The sequence below is a fragment of the Panthera pardus genome, unplaced genomic scaffold, assembly GCF_024362965.1.
Source record: "Panthera pardus isolate Hobbes unplaced genomic scaffold, ASM2436296v1 HiC_scaffold_15, whole genome shotgun sequence".
Taxonomy (NCBI): Eukaryota; Metazoa; Chordata; class Mammalia; order Carnivora; family Felidae; genus Panthera; species Panthera pardus.
In genome coordinates, this window is record NW_026526710.1 from 18,858,671 (window position 1) to 18,881,819 (window position 23,149).

At 47.7% G+C, this 23,149-nt stretch overlaps 1 protein-coding gene and 1 long non-coding RNA gene across 3 annotated transcripts in view; both read left to right on the forward strand.

Annotated features, from left to right (window-relative positions):
- Positions 1–12,364, forward strand: part of PITPNB (phosphatidylinositol transfer protein beta) — a 62,595-nt gene extending 50,231 nt beyond the window's left edge. The window contains exons 8-11 of one of the 2 annotated variants that reach the window (XM_053902218.1): positions 5,486–5,596; positions 7,212–7,334; positions 10,645–10,730; positions 11,935–12,364. In XM_053902218.1, coding sequence (XP_053758193.1) covers positions 5,486–5,596; positions 7,212–7,334; positions 10,645–10,692 — 282 coding nt within the window. In that variant the 3' untranslated portion in view covers positions 10,693–10,730; positions 11,935–12,364. The remainder of the gene's footprint in view (positions 1–5,485; positions 5,597–7,211; positions 7,335–10,644; positions 10,731–11,934) is intronic. The other variant, XM_053902217.1, reaches the window with a different exon arrangement.
- A 2,498-nt stretch (positions 12,365–14,862) lies between these two features.
- LOC128777028 (uncharacterized) lies at positions 14,863–22,564 on the forward strand. The gene is made up of 3 exons (XR_008422175.1): positions 14,863–18,216; positions 19,653–19,907; positions 21,255–22,564. It is a non-coding gene; the product is annotated as an uncharacterized LOC128777028 (long non-coding RNA).
- The last annotated feature ends 585 nt before the right edge of the window (positions 22,565–23,149 follow it).

A 23,149-nucleotide genomic window follows, 5' to 3' on the forward strand; every position in this document is an offset into this window, starting at 1 on the left:
AACATCCTGAGAACTGGACAGACAAGCTGAAACTCCTTTGGGTTCTGTGGATCCTAGAACAGTCCTCTGAATGTGGAATGCCAAATATTTGCCCCATTGAGATTTTTCACGTTTTGAAAGTCACACATTTTTTCACAAGAATATTTCTGATGACTCTGAAGAATATGTCATATTTTACTTTGCATGTGTACCTCATTTTTACTTTAGAAGTTTAAGATTAGGAAAAATGTAATATGGACTGGACTAAGATTATCTGTTTAAGATCTTAATTCAGCTTTTAGCTTGATTTTGTTTAGCTTTTATGTATTAAATCTCAAAACCAAAGGCAGGAAAACATTTAGATTATTTATAGTCAAAAGAAGAGTGAAGATTTGAAATAGTACCCAGATAATTTAGGGCAAAGGAATTCATTGTCCTAAAATAGTCACCTTCGGGCAAAAACTCTTGTATTGTCGAAGCGTATTGGGTTTTTTTCTGATTACGAAAGATGTATACTTCTTAAGTTTCAGAAATAAAGAATTGTACACAGAAGAAAGTAAAAATCCATTACATTCTCACGATTTAATTCTTGTTATCTGTTACATATCCTGATTTATGTACTGTATTTTGTTAATAAATGTTTATACCATGGATAGATACCTGTTTATGTTCATATCGTGCCTTTAAAAAATGTTTACATTATTAAGCATTCTCTGAAAAGATGGTTTTTAATGTCTATGTGTGTAGCAGCCCATTGTTTGGAAGGCTTGTAAAATACTTCACCATTAAGTCCAGGTTGTTGCTGTTATAAGTAAATATGTAGTGTTTTCTGATGAATCGGGATACGTTTCTGGAAGTGGAATTACATGGTTAAAGGGTTATACATAGGATATGGACAGCTTTAAGGCTTTTTAATGACAGAGGGTCAGATTCCCTTCCGAGAAGATGGTGCCACAAGGATTGTTTCAGCTTTTACTTAACTATGTCTAGGCAGTCTCCCTATTTTCTGTTTCATTACATGTGGAGACTTTTTCTAAGTGTTTATTTATTTTCATTGTGTATGGAGACTTTTTTTTTTTTTTTTTTTTTTTTTAATGTTTGCTTATTTATTTTGAGACAGAGCAGAGGAGGGGCAGAGAGAGAATCCCGTGCAGGCTCCGCACTGTTGGTGCAGAGCCTGACCTGGGCGATAGATCTCACAAACTGTGAGGTCACGACCTGAGCCGAAATCAAGTGTCAGATGCTTAACTGACTGAGCCACCCAAGGCTCCCCTGGAGACTCGTTTGTTTGTTTAATCTCCACACCCAACACATGGGACTTGAACTCAGTACCCGGAGATCAAGAGTCACATGCTTTTCCGACTGAGTCGGCCAGATGCCCCTAGGTATAGACACTTTGTAAGCCATTTCTTAACCACTAGTCTTAAGGTCATACATAGCTGAAATTAAGAGGCAAATCGCACAAGTCATCGTAAGAACTGAATGAAACCTTAAATATTGCATATATTTAAAAAAAAATTTTTTTTGAGAGATGGAGGGGCAGAGAGAGAATCTTAAGCAGGCTCTATGCCCAGTGTGAGCCTGACGCGGGGCTGCATCTCACAACCGTGAGATAATGACCTGAACCAAAATCAAGAGTTGGACACCTAACCAACTGAGCCACCCAAGCGCCCCAGATTTCACATATATATTAATAATATATAATATATATTAAAAATAGGTAGCTTCCATGTTCTCCGTTTTTTCCTGTGGTTGACATTACGTTTCTGTAGGTCCCCTCACCTCATACTGTGAGGTGTTGACACTGTAAAGAATTACGCTAAGAAATAAAGGCAGCAGGCTCTTCGTTGACTTGTTTCTTAACTTGTACATATTCTGTGAATTTTTTTTTTAATCACTTGTAAGTTGTATGGAAAAACAAAAAAAGCAGATGAGACTGGAATGTATATTTAAGGTCCGAGGAAGATAGTTTGGAGAACGGGTTCATTTTGTCCCATGACTTAAACTAAATATTATAGATCACTGTTTGTAAATTACCACTATTCCTTTAATTGATTTGAGCAGACTGCCAGAGTCACTAGAAAGCGTGTGAGAAACAAACTTAGGTAATTGTTGGAGTCATGTGTGTATGCTCTGCTCTTGGAGCCCAAGTGTGGTATAAGCATATTTGTGTTAAATTCAGCTTACCCTTTAATTAGAACCATGCTTCATCCTGCCGTTTTTATAAAATGGTAGAATTCTGAGGAGTCGGTGTTCTCCTGGAAACAACCAAGGTTTTCATTTAGCACACTAAGGTGTCCAGTGATTTGGAGTTTCAGAACGAAGCTATCAGCGGCCCATAATTAATAGGGCCTTGGAATGTTCCGTCTGGAAGGTATCTTAGGGCTAATCAGTGGTGCATCAGAGGTTCTTAGCTGCAGAGGCGATTCAGCCCAAGTGCATAGGCAGGAGGATATTTTGCTAATAAGCCCATTATGGAATAAAATGCAAAATTATAGGAAGTCTTAAGCCACTGAATGCCAAGGACATGTGCCGTCCCTGACCCTGGAGGAACTAAGTTCACTGACCCTTTTAGCGTCGCATCAGTGGAAGACGAAAAGTTGAGCCCAGTGTTTCCTTTTATTGGCAGAAGCAAGGCCCAGAGAGGTTAAGGATCCTACCCACCTAACATAGGAAGTTACTTTGCATAATGGGAGCTGCAACCCACATCCCCTTACTCCTAGTCTAAGGCTACTGTTTAGCAGGTGTATTTCATAATTTTAAATACTATATTCTTCATATTTTCTTCAAATTGTGTTTCATCATGAAGGCTTTCATTGATACTTGTTGAACGAGAGAGTACCTCAATACTGGCTCATTGCTTACTGAAAAAAAAGAACGATCTGTGAAAGACCAGCCGTGTGATAGTCTCGGTGAGGCTGGGCACTCAGAAGCTAGTTATGTCTTGTGGAAGGCTGCTGGGCTAGTTCCACACACAGGAGCCCAGCTGAAGTGCGTGGGGTCTGCAGGCTAGGGAGGGGGAACTGCAAATATGTTTCAGGCCGGGGCCACAGCGACAGAAGGGTGTCCCTTCTGGCAGAGATCCTTAGCACCAAGGATAGTGGTTTTGTCGTTATTTGTGCACATGTAATTACTCTCCTCTCTCCCGGCCGCTTTTGTGTCCTCTTACAACACCTAGCACAGATGGGGTTGTAAGTGGCACCCTCTTAATACTTGCCGAATTAAACCTGTTCATAAAGTGTATGGGATTGGATACGCGTGGGTGTGTACATACGCATCCCTGCTGAATTATGATGTTAGTACTCTGTTTTATGGGAGGGAAGTCATGGGGAAGTAGAGCTCAGCCAGCCAAGTTCTTCTGTTGAACTAGAATTCACCCACACCAGGACAGTTTGCTGTATATCGTGTTTTTATTTAAACGCTTGTGGTGGTACCTCACCGATTTAACCCCTGTGCCAGCTCATTAATAAGATGAAATGTTACAACCGAAGAGATTTTCTGAGAGAAGTTGATCAATCACGCAGGACTCTGTAGAACTTTGGAGTCATATTAATAAGACCAAGATAGAATTTTTCCATCTATCCTGTCTTTAGAATGCATTTGAGACTGGAACGTTAACTGAGGATTTGGGGGGAAATGTGGTCTGGTGCTGTGATTGCTTAAATGAAGAATCATTTTGAGGTTTTAGAATATGACCTAGGAATTCATCATTTTTCGAATTTGTGTACATGATGGCTGCATGGAACGAATACTGGCTACACACAGTGGACGTACTGAAAGTGAGATGTACGAATGGGTTGCAGCTGACAAGAAGGGACCGTGGCACACGGTGTGACCGATGCTGGCGTCGTGATGTCCTGAATGTGGCGTGGAGCTGAGAGCAGTGGTGAATGAGGGGGAAGAACCCCTAAAAGACTGCTTCATCTCTTCACCTGGCCATCCCGTTTTTATAAAAAGGGGATGTATGTTATAAAAAGTACATGACCTTGTACTCTTTGGAGAAACATTATCTAAAGTTGTTTTGCAAATTGAAACCGGTAATCCCTACTCTATGAAAGAATAAGAGAGTGAAGTAATATGTGGTAAGCCCTTGAGTTCCCCCAGCTAAGCACGGGGCTCGCACCACCTGGTTGAGTCCCCACAGGGGTCCTGAGACGTAGCGTTTGTCTTGCAGGTGCACCAGCCCTGGCCCGAGAGTTTACAGAATGGCCCTTTCCCCTGTCGGTACCTGCAGTCTGTGATTCTTTGATACCTGCCTGCTTTCCATACAGACTGGGAGCCCCAGAGCTGGGACCGTGTCTGCTTTTGCTCGCTTCCGTGAGCCCGTCCCAGGCGCTCTTCTGGGTGGGCCCAGGACTGTCTCGGGCTCCTGCACACACACCTTGGGAGACCCACGTGAGCTCCTGGCTCACCCACTACTTAACCCTTCCCCCCGAATAAACACGCTAGCATCCTGAACTTGCTAATAAGGCAGAAGCCTGTACTAAGTTTCACAGAAACGGGCAGTAGTAACCATAGATTGCAATCCCCTGCCTTATTTTTACAATGAAAATTTCAAAATTAGCCGAAAAACCGAAAGCATCTAACAGTGAGCACCTCTGCCTAGGTTCAGCCATTGTTGATGCTTCACCATCTTTGTTTTCCCTCTCTTCCCCTCCTTCCCTCTCCCCCTCTCTCGACACAAGTACGTATTTAAAAGTTTTTTTGGCTCAACCTAGGGTGACATAATCTAAGGTTCCAAATTCTAATTGCTTTTTAACGTTGTTTTCTGAAAGTAAATTGTAGACATTATATACTTCTTTAGTCTCTTTCCATCCAGATAGCCCCTCATTTCTTTCCCTTGCTTCTTAAAAAAAAAAAAATACACCCCCCCCCCCCAACCACCTTTTTACCCTAACAACTCTTGATTTGATTCCCTGACTGTGCCATTTCAACTGTGAGGTGTGACCGTTTGTACAAATTCAAGCCGGGATGTCAAACACTTGGTAATTGTAGACCGTTTTTCCTGCTTGCCGCGTCCCTTTTCGGATCCCCCTTGTAGTGAGAATACCTCAGTTAATAAACAGTGCCACTCCACATGCCAGCGTTAGAAAGACACAGAAGACGGCTAAACTTCCTGATCGTTCTTTATTGTGCCTCACCACATCCATGGGGACGGTGCAGTAATGGCGTTAGGTGAACCCTTATGTATTAAAGCTCACTACTGATACGACGTGGATAGAATTTGGTATTTAATAGAAAATCCGAACAGTGTAATTTGAGGCAGAACAGTGCACCTATTAAACTGTAGAGCCAAGAAGTAACTTCATCTGTGGAAGGAGGGTTTGCAGCAGGGGAATACTGCTGCTTTTGCTAAAATGATTTCGAATTTCCAAATACCTAAACTAAACCCATGTGAGATTGTACTTTTCTTCACCTGTGTCTGTGATGTCACTACACAACGGTCACTTTTCATCAAAACAAATATTGAAGTCACAATTTCTCCTTTTCAATTTTCGTCATCTAGAAGGAGCTGGCAAACAACTCTGACTGCCCTCAGATGTGTGCCTATAAGCTGGTGACCATCAAATTCAAGTGGTGGGGACTGCAAAGCAAAGTAGAAAACTTCATTCAGAAGGTAACGTCTGTTCAAAATGCGGAGACTTAAATTTAGGTAGCTATTAGTGGGATATTTTCTGTTACCATGTCTTTTTCTCGCTTTTTAGGTAACAGTTATTGTCTCTGTATAATTCCTTTCTACCCTTTTCTGCCTAGAAACAGCAGACAGATACCAGCAGGTTTTAAGGAGCTTTCTTTGGGGAGGAGCGTAGCCGTGTTTTGTTCAACATGCTTTCCCGATGGTTTGCCCAGCTGTTTTCACAGAGAGCCCTCTCCGTGTACAGCATGTCCCCAAGGGTTCCTGGGGTCTTGGCACTGGCTGGAGGGAGAGGCCAGGCCTTGCCTGCTGAGGGGCTCCTCTGTCCGACCTCGGTTGGCTCCCGGCTCATATCCTCCACAACATCTCTCTCTCTCTCTCGACACACACTTTCTTACGTACTTGGCACTTTCTCGTGGGAGGTCTTCTTAGAGGTCCTTACTGAGAATAGTTACACTCTGAACCTAGGGTGGCAGAATCTGAGGACCCGAATCCTAATTACCTCTTTCGGACGTTGTCTTTATTAAAGTGAAAGTAACATGGACACTTTGATCTAGAAGGAGGAGAAAATTGCAGCTGTATAAAGAAACACACATGTTGTAAACACGTAAGAAATATGGAAAGTTTCTTTGGTGTTTACTTTTCCTGTAGTGTGACTATTTCTTCTATTATCGTTATAAAGAAACCCTGTTATACCTTTGAATCCACAAATGGTTGTATCTGTCCTACCATAATTTTCCTACTTTTTAGCTGTAACCACTCTGACATTTTTTTTAAAAAAAGGGTCCTAATGTGCTGGACACTGAGATTACTGTTGGGCCTGCTTGCAGCTGGCCCATGGTAGGCACTCTGTAAATACTGGCTTCCTTCCTTCCTCTTGGATCATAGTAATAGATTAACAATCTAGTTCGTCACACATGTAATTGATGAAGTCCCTTCTGTTCATGGAAAGAAATTTTAAAGTTGAAGATGGTCCAAAAGTATTAAAGTACTGTTTTTGTTCAGTGAGCTTTTCTCTCTTCTTGGGAAATTTTGGTAACATTTAAATAACGTAGCAATTAAAACCACTCATTAAATGTATGGTTTTTTATAGAGAGTGAGAGTAACGTTAGAGTAGAAAAATTGATGGAGAGTATGTAATAATCCTTAATTTAAATAAACGTCTTATTCCAAAGAACCCAAGATTCTTTTGTCTCCGTACACATTATATTCAACCTCACAATATTCTTTGAATCGCAGAGAAGTTAAGAATGACCATGTATTGTTTTATAGCGGAAGAAATCGAGTTGACCCTTGGTCACCAGATTTAGAAAAAGGTACAAATAGACCACGTCTAGCGGGAGTTTATGTTGGATCACAACGTGCACATCACATTTTTTTCAGTTCCTGACATGTTGTGCTGCCTTTGCAGGGAGAGATTTCACATTTCACAGGGAGATTTTTCTTTTTCTTTTGTTTTACAAAATGATACAAAAGACACAGTGGTCTTTTCCAAGTATATGTAGATTGCATGGGTTAATTGGGATGTAGAAAGTTAATATGTTACTAATCTTCTATTTTTGCCATCTTATACTACTTTTCTTCTTTGTTTTAAAAGCAAGAGAAAAGGATATTTACGAACTTTCATCGCCAACTTTTTTGTTGGATTGACAAGTGGATTGATCTGACAATGGAAGACATTAGGAGAATGGAGGATGAAACTCAGAAAGAACTAGAAACAGTAAGACTTCCCACTCTGTGGAAACTCTCATTTCCCCTTTCTAACTATGTATGTGCTTATTAGTAAGTGTAGACTTAGAATTAAGAAGAGTGTCGTTACAGGCCATGTTTAAATATATACCTCCATCAGAATTGGGTTTCTTAGACACTAACATCCTTTTGCATGTTCTGATTTCTCTTTATTTGAGCATCTTCCATGAAAGTAGACTAGAGCTTTATGGACTTGGAGTCTGTACCTGTAAAATGCCCAGGGGTTTCATACTTTGTCATGCAGCAGCTCTCTGTGCTGGGACCTGGTTCATAGTCCTTTTAGACACTCACTTTATCAGACCAAGTTGCCTTTGGCTCATTTTGTTATCACTGTCAGTTAGATAAGGCTAGCCATATTGTCACACGTTCCAGAGATTCCCTCCCACAGCTAGCACTTAATCCTTAGCTCTTTAGCAAGCTTTAGGCAGAAATTCGGGTGATGCTTGGGCTGGAGGTCAGCCAGCCCTGCTTGGCAGTTAAAGCCTGCCCCAGCTCCTGCCCAGCCCCAGCGGGCAGGGCAGACCCTGCAGCGCGTGAGCGCCCCCTTTCTGCCCGGGATGGGTTCTTCCCACTTCCTCTTAGAAGTGTCTGCTTCTGCTTTTGCTCTGGGCCACGCTGCTTTTCAGTTGAAAGTAAGGCCCTCTTGGGGGACGTGAGCCCAAGGAATGTCGGGGATGGGCTGGTGGTTTCTATGCAGCCGTCCAGAGTCCCGCCAGCGGTCCTAGTTTTGGAAGCCCTGAAGGCGGGAGCGTTTGACGGACGCTTGTGTGTGAGGCAGGACCTCCACTTAATCACAGGAGAGTGGCAGCAAATCAGGTTCTTTGGCACAGAAGGAAATCTATTTGGCACACAGCATCATAAAGAATCTGTGTTGAAAATTGCTTACTTTTGGTGATTACGGCAGATCTGCTTCTAATTAGCTTTATACAAACCTTCTGAGAGGACTAGGACATATTTTCTTTATAAGGCAATAAAATGTTTTAACCTTATCTTATACAGAAAGTAAACTTTCAGCAGTCTCCAGTTTATGAATGGATTTTGTTCCAAAAGTTTTTAAGTTGATTTTTTGGAATTTGGAACCTGTTTTGCCACGGAGACAACATTGTAAATTGGAGTTCGGTTTCTAGGCCAGACAATAGAAACCTCTTTAGCCTCCGTTTCTCACACTGAGAGTATGACTTTCAGTTCTGGGTCTTGGAAGTAGGGTGGTAGAATGGCAAGTGTGGAGGACTCTCCCTCACCCCCTTATTTTTAGGCTGGCCCCTAAATATTTAAACAGCCAAGAGTAAACCATGGTTTACTTGCCCCCTTTTTTTCCCCCATGCCCTTCTCCCACTTCTGTCTTCCCGTTTTCAAGAGTCCAATGCCCTTCTCTAAGAAGCACTCCTACCAGCACCCAGTTTTGGTCCCTCCTCCCCTGCCTTGGCTGGCTCTGCTCCCTCCACGTGCTCCAGAGACACCTGCCAGCCCTGTCTCCAGCCCCTCTGGGCAGCTAGACTCAGCTGAATGTTAAAAAAGAAAGCAGCATGATTACATTCATTCTCACTAAGCTCATGGCACAGCCTTGGTATCTTCAAAAAGGATTTACCAGCGCTCAGATAAAACCTGTTTTTCTTAGTTTGAGCCCGTAAGACGGAGGTTGGCTTTTGGTTCTCATTTTTATGTTGCAAGGACTGTCCAGAACATGAGGAGAAGAGGTCACGGTTGAAGGGTGAGGGATGAAGCCCTCTGTGGTCTGAGCTCTGAACCCCAAGACAGAACTTGGCTGGGACCTCTTCCCTTCCCTGCCAAGTTCAGTGTCAGGACAACAGGAATCAGAGCAGTCCCAGTGTACTCACAGTGAGTGCCCTGACCAGGAGGTAGAGGTGCCCGCTCCCACCTCTTGCCATGGGCCTTGCAGGCTCAGCTTCTTGCTTCTCCAAGCGGGTCCATAAGGTAGATGCGTAGTTACACAGAAGCCCCATTTATCCGAAGATACCATTGTCGTGCCTGTACGGCTCAGACTGACGGATTCCCACATGACGTCGGTAGAAGTCTCTTGCTGGTTCAGGGCTTGGGGGGGACGTGGCAGTTTCTTTGTTAAATATTGCAAAAACGTTTTAAGGCAATTTCAGCATTATATGCTGATCATCGTCACGTAAAATCCCATTTAAGTTATTTTGCTGTGGGTCATCGGGGAATGCTTTATTCCGCGTCAGGTTGCTGTTGCTTTGAGCCCTAACGGTTGGTTTGTGAGCGTCTTCAGGCTCTGGGCGGCATCGTGCCTGCAGGCCAAAGCGCCTACCCAGAAAGCACCTGCCTCACGGTGGGGCTTGAGGTTGCCGAGTCCTCATCACCACAGAGGGATTTCCCCTTTTCTTGCCGTCCTGTTTCCCTGACACCTGACGATGGAGTTTGATACATTATAATTCTCTTCTTAATTCACAAATATTTTAAGACCTGGATTTCTTTCAAATGGGTTTTGGCCCGGGAGAAAAGGAACTGCATCTTGAGAGCTTAGGCATGACAGGAATGCCCTGCCTGGAATCCTGAAGAGAAGTGCGGGGTTAGGCTTAGCTGCTGAAGAAGTGCTGGGGGTGAACTTAGTGCTTGTATGTCACAACTGGCACTTCTGGGGGTCGGGGAGAAGTGTGGAGTTGCAGAAGTGTGTTTATTACATCTGTTCCTTTTCTGTCCGCTCTTTTCTGATTCTCTCATTGAGTTTTTTAAAAATCGTCCGTAGGCTACTGTAATGAATGCCTGTCCTTTCTGATGCGTCCTTATGTCCTTCTTTGTTTCTCATACATTGTGCCTGTGCTCACTTGTTCTTCCTCTTGTCCTCCCTCTTATAAATAAACTTCCCATAAAGAACTCCTGTCAGGGACTCTGGTCTCAGAAGCAGCAGAGGTGGCCACCCCTCATGGCTTCCTGTCTGGTCTAGGGACTATGAACATATGACTCAGACCGTCGGGGCATTTTCTCACATTGTATTGGTGAACAGTTCATTTACCCTTGGCCGTCTTTGATAATTCCACATCATCAGTCTGCAGGCTTCCGTTTCCTAGATTCAAGAATAGATACACATTTTTTGTGTGTGTGCTGTTACAAGAAAAGCCTTTTGCAGGATTTTCCTTAGATCAGTGTTACTGGAGGGGCCTCAGAACTTCATTCTCAATGTGGATGTGGTTATAAATAGGCAGTGGTCATTCACAATCTTTCCTAGATCTTTTTTTCTCCCCCTGCTTACTAACCCAATTTAGAGTCTGTGATTTTGGCAGCTCATGATTTTATTTTACGTTTAGATGCGTAAGAAGGGTACCGTCCGAGGCACGTCGGCTGCTGATGTCTAGATGAGTCCCCTGTAGGGTCAGAGACAATATCAAACTGTGTAAGTGAAGACCCGGGTAAAAAGAATGTTTAAAAACCAATACCTTTTTGGTAATGGGTAGTTAACTTGCTGAGCAGAGACTAAGTGTTCAATGTGGTTTAATTTTTAGAATTGAAAGAGATACATATGTTCGAGATTGACACGGAACACTTGAGTTATTATTCTGTAAGAGTTTTATCTGTGGGAGCAGGTTGAATGTAGTCATCTCCAGTTCTTAGTGTTAGGGTCAGACACACACCAGCTGCCCGGCATACCGTAGTGTTATCCTAGAAGCCAGCTGATTTTTCATTGATGGCCACTTAATCGACCTGTTTCTCAATAGGATCATATGTCATTAGTAAGGAAATATGTAAAAACATTTTAAACCAGAGCTCCTTCGTCCCATACCATAAAGGCCAACCTCGGTGATTCCTTGTAGCTGAAATTTTTTCTGAACATCTGGATGTCTTCCATCATGTTGAATCTTTAGTTAACCTTTATAGTTAGCTTTAATATGTATAAATACACTTTGGTTTTCACTGTAATATAAAATATTTCTACGGCCTTATTTCCCTAACACAAATCTATACACCCAGAGAAGAGATTTTCCTCAAAGGGGAGAAAAGAGCCTCAAAATCTCCCCCACGTACTGAAACTAGTGTGAGTAAACACAAACCATCAGTTGTTACTATTGAACTATAATGTTTATTGAGGAAAAGAACAAGATTAAAACACTCTCCTCACTCACTGTGGCTCTTTGCTGCCCCCTCACATGGGCTCCCTGCTCTCGAATTATCGAGTTATTGAACACGGGAGAAATGAAGTATTCAGTCATGAACAGAAGTAGTCGTACGAATAAGAATGAATGAACTCTGCCAGGATTCCTCCAGAGCCCTTTGTTTAAATTCAGTGTTCATTTAAAAAAAAAAAAAAAAAAAATTAAGGTACGGTTACTTTTGTTAAGTTCTAAGTTCTGTGACTTATTTCCACTTGCAATTTATTTTCCCTCTGATGAAACAAGATGTTATACCATTAGTAAGACCAAATCTTCAAGAGATTAAAGTTTTAAAATGTAGTATATGGGGTACATTTTCTGCCAGAAGTTTTACCATGTTGAGGATCCCCCCCCCCCCCCCCACCCTGGAGAATGTGTGACAAGATGATAACATTTTTTGGTGTGTCTCTGTATTTTAACACATGGCACTGTCTTTCGCTTTTCTTACAGTTACGTAATCAAGGTCAAGTGAGGGGAACAAGTGCAGCCAGTGATGAGTGAAGAAGAATCTGACCAGTATCTTGCAGTGTTGACGTTTCCCAGACGTGTGCTTGTGATTATGTACTCACGTGCACAGATTCCCAACCACGTGTGTGTATATGTTTGTGTGTGTATGTCTGTAGCTGTATATAAGACGCATGTAGAGCTACAGATCAAAACACACACACGTGTATATTTGTACATACAAACATACTGAAGGGATTAGTACAATTTCTCCAAAGTACTGTACCTATCTTCAGCAAGAATGCAAAAGAAAATATTTTCAATATATATACCTGGAACAGATTTTAATAATTATCAGAGTAATACCATTAATGGACAAATTGACTGCAATGTAATACTAGCTGGTATGTTTCATAAATGTCGAATTGTGGACCAATATATGTGTGTGTGTGTGTGTGTGTGTGTGTGTGTGTGTGTGTATACACACACAACATAGCCTTTTATTACTTTTCTGTTCTTTTAAATCCGTCTCTTATAAAATTTTATTTTAGTCTCATAAGCAACAGACTCCCACAGAAAAATTTATTCAACATCTTTTGGTATTCCAATGAATCTGGAATGTAAACTCTGAATGTATTTATACCGATTTATTTCCGGATGGTTATTATCTTAAATTCAAATTGGACAATGTCTATTAGTAAGGAGTGTAGTTACCTGCCAATTTTTAACTTGTTTGCCCTGAGGGAAAAATCGTTTTAAAAAAAAAAGTTCCGGTTTTTATTGGATTTTTGTATTTTAAATTTCAAGTATTTTTCTACATCAAACCTAGCAAAAATGGAGATGACGGCTTGTGATTTATAATAAACACTATACAATTTTCAGGCTCCTGTTAGGCAAGCAAAGGAATTGATGAAGAAATTAATAGCATTGTAGGCTGCAGGAAAACTTGGAAGTAGAGCATTTCCGCAGAGTCTTGTTTCTGGAATGACTGTTTTCTGAAATTAGAGCTTGGAAACTATGCAAATGATCTCGATTCCTCACAGCTTACGAGGTAGAACAACGCAGATAGTGATGACGTGATGACGGTTTGCTCTTTTCATATTGAAATACACCCTAAGAGAGAAGGCGCCTTTGAGACAGCAGGGAGGGAGGGAGGAACTGGGGGGGCAGCACTGGCCTGTCCGCACACCTTCCTGGGCCGAGGCCCTGCTGAGGGCCTAGCCCTCACTAGAGGTGCTGTCTAGTAGGGCGCCACCGGAACCCGTCACGAGTAAGCGTCACGGACATGCTGGTTAGCAGCCGCGGCCACCTTGTCTTCTTCCTTCTTCTTCTTCCTTCTTTAAAAAAGGAAACGAAGCTAGGTAAGATTTTTATCAGCTTTCTCTGTCCAAACCCGTTTTCTCCTGTCAGTCCTGGAAGCTTGACTAGAATGATATTGTTGAAGCCTTCCGGTCACAAACCGTCTTCTTTAACCTCTCGTCCCTCCTACAGCACACCGGCCCCTGTGGTCATATCAGTTTGTAATCTGATTTGCTGACAGTCCTGCCCACCCCGCTTCTCGTTTGCCCACACGCCCCGTGTCCCCACCGAGGCGGTGGCAGTGACTCGGACCAGGGTGTTTAGGATCACTGCCGCACCCACGATGCCCTGTTAGCCTTGGCTACGGACCCCACGTTGCATATGTCCTCCGTGTACTCAGGATCAAGACTGATGTTTACTCTCTGGGCACTGTTGTAAGATAGGTGTTGTCAAAGCATAATCATTTTTGTCTGCAGAGTGTTTGGTGCAAGGGAGATTATTGCTAATTTTGTGAAATAAAGAGTCTCGCCCTCTCCTTTTAACGGACTTAACTCTCTGTAGCATCACCGGGAGCTGGGGCGCACATGGAAATGAGAGCCCAGCGCATGGATCTAATGTTTTTCTAACAACTGTGGAGATTGGAGGGAATGCGTGGTGAATGTAAAATATCTAGTTTACTTGGCAGTCTCTTGTGTAAATTACAGTAAAACAAAGTAAATGAAATTTAAACAAAAAATAAATTTGATCACAAAATGCCACTTGTGTGCTTGAGTGGTTGTTTCCCTGATGCCCCGTCTGGTTCAGACCACCGTGGACCACTTCTCTGCCGTTTTCTCAACAGTTCTCTAATTTGCGGCACTACCACTCTGGGAAAAATAAAGAAAAGATGTGGGTTTTTTTTTTTTAATTTTTCACTGCAAACTCTCGTTCTTGAAATGTGCCTGTGCCACGTTGAACTGTTAGGTTTGGTTTCTTAATTTTCTGCCTTTAAAAGCTAAGCAGTAAACTAAAGAAGGGTTATTATTGGTCTCCGAGGTTCTTTAAAAATTACATTTCAAGGGGATAAATACGGAGAACGCGTAGTGTTTCCAAAAGCACTCAGTGAAGATTTTGTCGTCAGAGTCTGATGGTTTCAAGATGGCGGCTTTTCGGTTCAGGGCAGTGCTTCACAAACTCTCGGGACTTCGCCGTTTCCACTCTCCTGTTTCTGGACGCCTCGCAGCTCTTTTCTCATGGTCTCGCCTTACACTCGAGAGCCGCTCAGCGTCAGCAGAGGTGGCCGGCCACACGCATGGATGCGTGTAGAGTGTTCTGTTTCCGAATGTTCTTTTCCGAGGTGATCTTCTTAGTGTGCTATCTCAGACTTCGTGTCTGCACGGGTGGGGCCGGTCTGCCGTTCAGGATGCTGAGCGGCAGGGCTCAGCGAAGGCCCCCAGGGGAGTAAACGCCACAGCCCGGCGTGGGAGACAGGCGCGTGCACAGCTGATTACAGCTCGGTGCAATAACGGAGAGAGCGCTTAGACCTCGCCCGCTTCATACAGACGACAAAGCAAACGTTCGGGTTCAAGGCAGCTGGGCGGGCACTCGGGGCCCGAGGAGCCCAGAGTGCCGCTCCCGGGCCGGTGCTGCCAACAGCGGGCCTGGGGTCAGGCGCACCCCTCCCGGCCGCTCGCTGAGCCCTGGAGCGCCCAGCTGCAGAGTGCTGAGGGTCAGCTGAGGCGTCGCATCCCCGAGCGTGTGGTGCGCCCTCTTCGGTGTGATCGCTTCCTCCTTCTTCCGTTCATTTCCCTCCTGGTTGATCTGAAATCACTGTGGACCCAACACCTGGCTTTTCCAAAGCTCACCTCTCTCTCCCCTCGCCAACTTGCTAAGCTGGGTGGTTTCGCAGCCCAGCCTCCTCCTGACATCTTGTCTCTGAGGAAGGAAGAGACACTTCACTGACGGTTGCTCTGTTCATCTCTCAGCAGCTGCACCGACGGGGTCAGTGTGGGATTCCCTGTTCTTGACCGTTTGGAAGGAGAAAGTTCTGCCTGTTCTTAGACCCTGAGATCTGATATCATGAGAGCCACCGAATGTTACAGTGTGTTAGGACTTCTGAGTTTTTTCAGGTTGTGCACACTGGCAAGTGTAGATTTGGAGACTACCGCGGTCGGGGGAGGGAGGGAAGGTGCTAGGGGACAGGTTGAAGATTGTCCCTCCGAGCTCGGGGCATCTATTGCCGACAGAGTGCTTCCCGGGAACCCCGCCAGTGTCACTTGAGGTTATGTCCTCTGACTTGGAAACGTTAAGCAACAGCCGGTCTCTTCAAAACCAGTTCTTCAACCAGATTGGATGGGGAAAAAGTAGAAATTGCAGTTATTCCAGAGCTGCCTCTCACAAGGCCGTGTCATCTGAGGCCACGCTGAGCATTTGAAGCCGTGCTCGGCAGCTGGAGGCCCCTGGTGCTCTGATGCCCGGCCCTTTCTTCCTTCTGGAAGTGCCATGTCGTCAGCCTGTTGTTTAAGGAATTCAGAACTGCTTGCCTCCACTGCTTCCTGGCTTCCTCGTGTATGTAAACCAGGGGTTCCCAGCCCTGGCGGCCCGAGAGTCACGGAAGCCTTGAAAAGCGCCGGCTGCCCACCGGTCGCCTTTCTCTGGCTTGGCTCCGGTGTGTCCCGTGTTCAAGGGACAGGGAACAAGAGCTGAGAAGATGCCCACTCTCTTCCTGGGGGATCACTGAGAAAAGCCCTTGGTCTCCGTGCAGCCAGCCTTCCCCCTGGCGTGGTCTCCGCAGCAGTCCTCACCCCTCGCTTGGCACCTGCAGGCTCCACGCTGCCCTAATCGGGGAATTGACGCTTCATCTTCTGTGCCTGGATGGTTTGCATCCCAGGTTAGCTCGGGACCTCAGCACGGGCAGGGGCCGCAGCCGTCCCCCGCCCCACCCTGTCCCTTGTTGCCTCCTTCCCTGTGAGAACTGGGACTCTGAGACTGCCCAGTCTGCCCACAGCAGATGCCTGCCCGCCCTGTGCAAGGGTCCCTTTGGAGCCCTTGGGGGGAGGGGAGCGCAGCCCCCAAATCCATACGCTCCGGTTCCTGCCCTCGGAGAACGAAAGTGTGGCAGCTAGCTGCCACAGGAGGTGGTAGTTCTGGAAGCTGACGGTAGTGAGTGTGGCAAGAGGACAGAGGAGGGAGCTCCAGGCCCACGTTTCCTCGTCTCTTCGGACCTCTAAACCGGAGTTTTGGTCGACTCTTGCACCTCCAGGAGTCTTCGGCCAAATCCGCGTCTGTCCTCCTCTTCCCAGATGTATGCTCTTCTGTCCGTGACCTGCATCACCGACGGCGCTGCCCGAGCCAGGGACCCTAGTTGGTCACCGAGTCTCAAAAGTGCTCACAAACGCCTGTGAAATCCTGCTCCTCTCGTACGGCCTAGTCCAGGCTGTGCTCTGATGAGCCACCCTCTTATCTAGCGCAGGGGTCCGTCAGCTTTCTGCAAAAGGCTGGGTGGTGACCATTTTAGGCGTTACAGGCTCATGCGGCGTGTCACAGCCATTCTCCTCTGCCCTGGCAACGCAGAAACGGCCACGAGCAGTCTGTAAACAAATCTGTGTGTCTGTTCTGACAAAACTTTACTTACACAAATAGGCAGCCGGCTGGATTTGGCCGCTGACACCGTAGTTTGCCAAGCTCTGGTCTAGAGCGCGGACGCATACCCTTAATCAGGCTGTGCTGGACGTGACTTTTCTAGAAGACCCTGGACGGTGCCGCACCCCTGCTCCGACACCTGCGTAGCTCCCAGAGGCCCAGGAGACCAGTGCAGCCAAAGCCCATGACCAGCGAGAGGCTCATTCTGCTGTTGGTAAAGTGGGGCCCACGATACTCCTCTGCCTCGTGGCCGTTGGATGGTCAGGCGCGGGTGGAAGGGACTGAGCTGCTGTCTGCTCTGCGTAGTGTGGATGTCGTCCACAGAAAGAGCTCAGCCTGGGAAGACAGTTGCTGTTGTTTGCCGTCAGACTCCCAACCAGTACCAACTGAAAGCTGAAGGGCAGAGCTATGACGGGCTAACAAAAGCTGTTGGTGTTCGGGATACAGCGAAGATAATGCTGCTTAGCTAAACTTCTCAACTGGCATGTTTTAACGTCACTGTCTGTCGTCTGTCGTCCAGGAAATACCATCTGTGGCCGCTAAGCTAAATGCTACACCCCTGGAGAAGCTCATAGATGCCCTCCACGTTTTCCGTGATTGAGATTTGGCTCTCTGGATACCACTGCGGACAGGTTAACCAGAGCTTGGCTTCGTGACCCCCTAATGGGGCGCAGTAAAGCCGGGCCCTTGACCAGAAAATCAGCCCTGTTTCCCAGAGTCCGTGATACTCGACCTTGGGTCGACTCTGTTTACTCCTGGAATTTCTGAGAAGCAGTAAAGCACCGTGACATGCCTCTGCCTCGTTGATCCCTTATATATTCTGACACCACCTGCTAATCAGTCGATGGCAGAATTGCCTCGCGCTGCAGACTGAGGGAGGTTCATGAAGTGGAACGGAGGAGTGGCTTACAGTGTTTATTAATGTATGTGCTAAACAAAAGCTTCGCCTCTGGGCATCCCGTTGCACGCTGGCTCCCTGCAGCCTGGAATACTGATGGCATGTTGTCGCAACGCTGACTCCCTTTTCCCATGGCCTGGGAAGCCCTGAAACAACTCAGCCTTACCAAGAGGTTCTGTGAGTGTTTTGTAGCCGTCGCTCCAAAATGTCATTCCCAGAGAGGCACCGTGTAGGACAAGAGACTTCTCCCAAGCAAGGCCGGAGGGAGGCTTAGAATCGGGCCCCGAACAGCCGCGCACAGACCACGCACAGGCCCCCTCGTTCCTTTCTTTAGATGAGGCGTTGGCAAACCTTCTCCCTAAAGGGCCGTATGGTAAATACGTTGGACTTTTGGGGCCACGCAGACTCTGTCGCAGCTACTCAAGTCTGCCTTTGTAGCACGGAGGTAGCCTTAGACGTGATGTAAACGGGTGAGTGTGGTGGGGTTCCAATAAAACTTTATTTACACAAACAGGTGGGGGGCTGGAGGTGGCCGGCGGAGCCGGGGTTCTAACCCAGGGGGCTGCACCGGAGTCACTCCTAACCGCTGCCCATCCCGCCCCCTGTCTTTCAGGACCCGCCGAGTCCCATGCCTGTGGCATTTACCAAAGGTCGAGGGAGGGAGCCGCCATAATGATAGAAATTCTGCTGAGGACCCTTTGTTCTTAAACACCACTTAGGAGCACCCTTCCATAACTGATTCTTCCCAGAGCCCAGAGCCGAGAAAACGTTTTTTCCTAGACCATGTCCGGTTTCCCCCTGGGTCTGGGGTGTCAGGCAGCTCCCATGTTGCACCTTATGTCCAAAGGAGGCAGCCTCTTTAGGCAGGGCTTCCTGGTTTTAAGTCCTTCACCCCCATCCCCCCCCTCCCGACACCCCCCCCCCCCCCCCCCCCCCGCTCTCAGCCCTCCCGCTTGGTTTCTGTGACGGTGCTGTGAAAATTGAGGGTTTGTGGTTCTCCATACCCATGCCACCGCCGAGTGCTCGGAGGGTGCGGGGGGGTGGGTGGTGGAAGAGATTTAGTGATAATTCTGAAATGCGTGTGGAAACACAAACAATGTCTGCAACGTGGAGGTGAGAAATCAGAGCTGCAATCACTCCTCAGCTGCAGGAAATCTCTCGGCCTGTGAACATCTGGAAGGGAGCCACCGGGGTTGTTTTGTTAACGTGGTGGGATTGTGGGTAGCTCTCCCCCGCCCCGACCCCCTGAGCCGTCTTCAGTGTTTCACTTCACGGGAGAACCTTACTGAAAACTCTTTCTGTAACGCGCGAGGCCTCGAGAACCCTTCCCCGTCCGCGAATGCCCAGCAGTGCCTTCTATCACTGGGGATAAGATCATCTGGTGGTCCATGAGGTCATTGCTCTTCCGAGGCGCGTGCCAGAAAGCCGTCTGGGGGGGTGGGGGAGGATTTCAGGATTCCTCCCGGCCCCTTCCGAGCCCGACAGGCTCAGATTTTCCACTTGTGCGATTGAGGTCAGCGCCTGCATTCCGGCTGGCGGGCTCCCCGCACATGCGAGCCCCAGGCTTCCAGCGGGGGCTTCTCCCCCTCGCCCTGGAATTCACCCCCCCCCCCCCACCTCCCCCACCCCGGTCGGTCCTCTCGATCCCCAGGCTGTGTGTGTGTGTGTGTGTGTGTGTGTGTGTGTGTGTGTGTCTGGGGGTGCTCTACCAGTGACTGAGGACAGCCTGGCCCAGCCCTGGCTCTGGGCCACCAGGATGCAGTGCTGGTTTGCTCAGGCCTTTTGGCCAGGATGCAGCCCCTGTGTTTGCTCAGGCCTTTGTGTGAGTCGGCAAGAGTCGTCTGGCCAGGCGAGGAACAGGGGGATTACTGTTGCTTGCGAAGAACTTTGTTCCCTTCCTTGTCAGCCTCCCCAGAGAACGTGGAGCTTGGCAACCGCGACCGCTGCCATTGGGTTTTACTAATGGTCGCTGCTGCTGTCTCTCCGAGAGGCCACGCCGGACAGGGGGTTTCGGCGTCCGACGCCTGTGTTCCGAGTCGGCCACGTCCGCTTACCGCAACGGGCCAGTGAGGAGTCTCGGCCCCCCTGAGCCTCTGCGTCCTGCCCGTGAAGGTTGGGGTACTAACACCAGCATGGAGTGTGGCCATGAGACAGGAAATGTGTAAGTAATGGGTGAAAGTCTCTGCAGCATCGGATTTACCCCTTCATTGGTCTCCTACCAGCTCATCCCCGTTCACCCAGGAGAGAGGAGTTTCCTGGGAGGCTGGACTGGGACAGTCCTGGGCTTAGTTTGCCCAGGACTTCGTTTGCCCTGCGCTTTAGTTAGGACAGTTGGTCACCTTATTTTCAGCCCCAAATGTCCACATTCTTTAAGCCAGCAGCACTCATTTAAAAGCAAGTACAAAAGCTGAACTAACATTTTTTAGGAGACAAGCAACTTCCTTTTGTAGCCTGATGTGCCCCCAAACCAGCCGCCTAATCCTTTCTCCAGCCTTCATTAGGGCACAAAAGTTTCCCATGTTAGGGGTGCTGATTGGGTGGAGGTTGGTCTCTGATCAGGTGCCGGCCCCGGCAGCATTTTGCCCAGGCAGGGCCATTCATGGGGGGAGAGAGCGGGCCTCTCCTCCACCTGCACATCCCCTGCCACGGCCCACACTTGCACCCTGACACCGCCCCTGGGGAGAGTGGGGCGTTCTCACATTTCCCGATCCTTGAGGACACTAGGGCACACACAGGTCAAGAAGCTGCCCTCAGCTGAAAAGAGTCGGCACTTCCTGCAGGAAGGGCTCGCTCCAAAAGGAAGGTTGATTGCGTCATCCCATCTTTGCTTTGAGGACAGAGCCAAACCCCCTCCCTGTGCCCGAGAGGCCCTGCGTGTCGGGCCTGGCCACCCCATCCATCCTGGCCCCTCGCCTCCGTGATCCGGCATCTCGTGAGCAAAGCCCACGGTGTCCTCTAGGCCTGGAGTCCCTTCCCCTCCCCCCTTCCGTCTTCCACCTCAGCCCGGGGTCCAGGTCCTCAAAGACGCTTCCCCTGACCGCCCGACGAGGCCAGCATCCCTAAGGGCAGGTGCCAGGGGCACCTGCCACTGTTGTGGTCTCCGGGCCTGCGCACCGCGCAGTCCCATGCTCCACAGATCTGTTTGGAGTGAAAGGAGCCGAGGAGCCTCGATTCAACCCCTCTCCTCCCGTGCCTTTTGTGTGGAGCAGCCACACAGTCTCCCTTCACCACTGACTTCACCGTTCCCCTGCCCCTGCCCGCAGCACGGCTGAGGCCCCTTCCACCCCGATCCCCTCCCATCCTTGGCGAGGAAATATTTCTGTTTTATGACTAACTCTGCTCCTCATTTCTCTCGCGTTATCTTAATGAATTAACTGGGTCCCCATCGTTCCCCCGGCCCCCCGTGGTTTATGTGCTGTACGACGATATCTGCGATCTTAGTCAACCCCACGCAGTTGTTGTGCTGGTTCCTATTACAGTAATTGGCATAAACTTTATTCTTTTGCAGAGAGATTTTTTGGCCCGCTGAGACTGCATAACCATCTGCCATAAATTGAGACTAGTACGGCTTATTTTGGTGAATGCAAAATTGGAGCCCATTCTTTACTCTGTGGCTTGATTCAACTTCCAGATGGTTAATCCACATGAAGTAATAGGAATGCACCACAACTCTGCTTAGCTGAAGATGGAGACGTAATATTTATTTGCCGATGTGGAGGCCTCCGAACGCTGCCCTGTCGGGATGTCGATACATAACACAGCAGCACAGAAATGTCAGCTTGTTTCATAGGAGCGACAGTCTTCCTCCGAGTTGCCATGGGGGGACCCCCGGATGTCTTTTTTTTTTTTCTTTTTTTTTGGGGGGTCTGCCCTTGACCTAATCTCAAGAGGTTTTGTTCTCTCCCGGGCTGTTTCTTATCAGCTATGTCTGCCTGTGTAGCCGGCTTCGCATCTGCTTTGACTTTAGTGCCTGTGACATTTTCATTAATACTTCTCCAAGGTTGAGCCTTTACTTCAAATATCCTGCAGCTCACGGAAGCCGTAGCTCAGCTGTGCCCAGCTAGGGGCCGCCGGGAAATTTGGCTCAGCTTCATCGACAAGCTCGGTCTTCTCCACCCAGTTGGGCTCGTCAATTCATTTTCGTTTTTGCTTCTCCCCAACATTAGCCTGCCACGCTGGGAATGCCTGAAGGGGATCGAGGTCAGCAGATTCGGGGTGCTTAGACCCCACTGGCACTTTTACACCCAAGACTGGCTCCTGTGCCTGGATTACCTGCCCCCGGGCCAGCCAACCTTGCCCGTGCAAACTCCCCACCTACCTCAGGGATGACTGGGGCTCAGGGCCTCCGGTCAGCTGCCACGATACCCTGTGGACCGCCAACATCTCAATCACCTGGGGTTGCGTTTTAAAAATGCAGACTCCTGGGGCGCCTGGGTGGCTCAGTTGGTTGGGCGACTGACTTCGGCTCGGGTCATGATCTCGTGTGGGTTGGAGCCCCGCGTCGGGCTCTGTGCTGACAGCTCAGAGCCTGGAGCCTGCTTCCGATTCTGTGTCTCCCTCTCTCTGCACCTCCCCTGCTCGTGCTCTGTCTCTCTCTGACTCTCAGAAAATAAATAAATGTTAATAACAAAAATTAAAAACAAAAATAAAATAAGAATGCAGACTCCTGGGGGCACCTGGGTGGCTCAGTCGGTTGAGCGTCTGACTTCAGCTCAGGTCACGATCTCACGGTCTGTGGGTTCAAGCCCCGCGTCGGCTCTGTGCTGTCAGCTCAGAGCCTGGAGCCTGTTTTGGATTCTGTGTCTCCTCCTCTCTCTGCCCCTCCCCCACTTGCACTCTGTCTCTCTCTGTCTCTCAAAAATAAAAACTTCAAAAAAAAAAAAAAAAAGATTTAAAAATGCAGACTCCTGGGCCGAGGGAGACCAACCGTGCCAGTTTGCTCAGAATTATGCTGGTTTAGTGCTGGAGTCCTGCGTCCCGGGGAAAACCCTCAACTCTGGGCAAATGGGGACAGTCAGTCACCTTACGTGGGCCGTACCCCGGCCCTGCGGAATGAGAACCTTTGAGGTCTCAGGCCCAGGGTCCTGCATTTGCATCAGTTTCCAGCAGTGATGCTGGTGCGCACCTGAACTTGGGGACCAGAGCAGGGAGCCCCAAGTGCCCGCAGAGCCCATGTTTTCTCGCTTGTGTGCCTCGCACAGAGTGGATTATAGGACATTTTGCATGAATTTAGCACCAGATACCATCATCGTTTACTTCTGTGGAGTGTTTGCCTCCCTGCCGGCCGTGAGACCCGCAGGAGAAGAGGTTCTGCCCCGTTCACTTGTGCATTCTTAATTCCCAGCTCTGTGCCTGGCCTACAGTCGACACTCCAAACAAACTGGAGGAATAATTAGATACAAG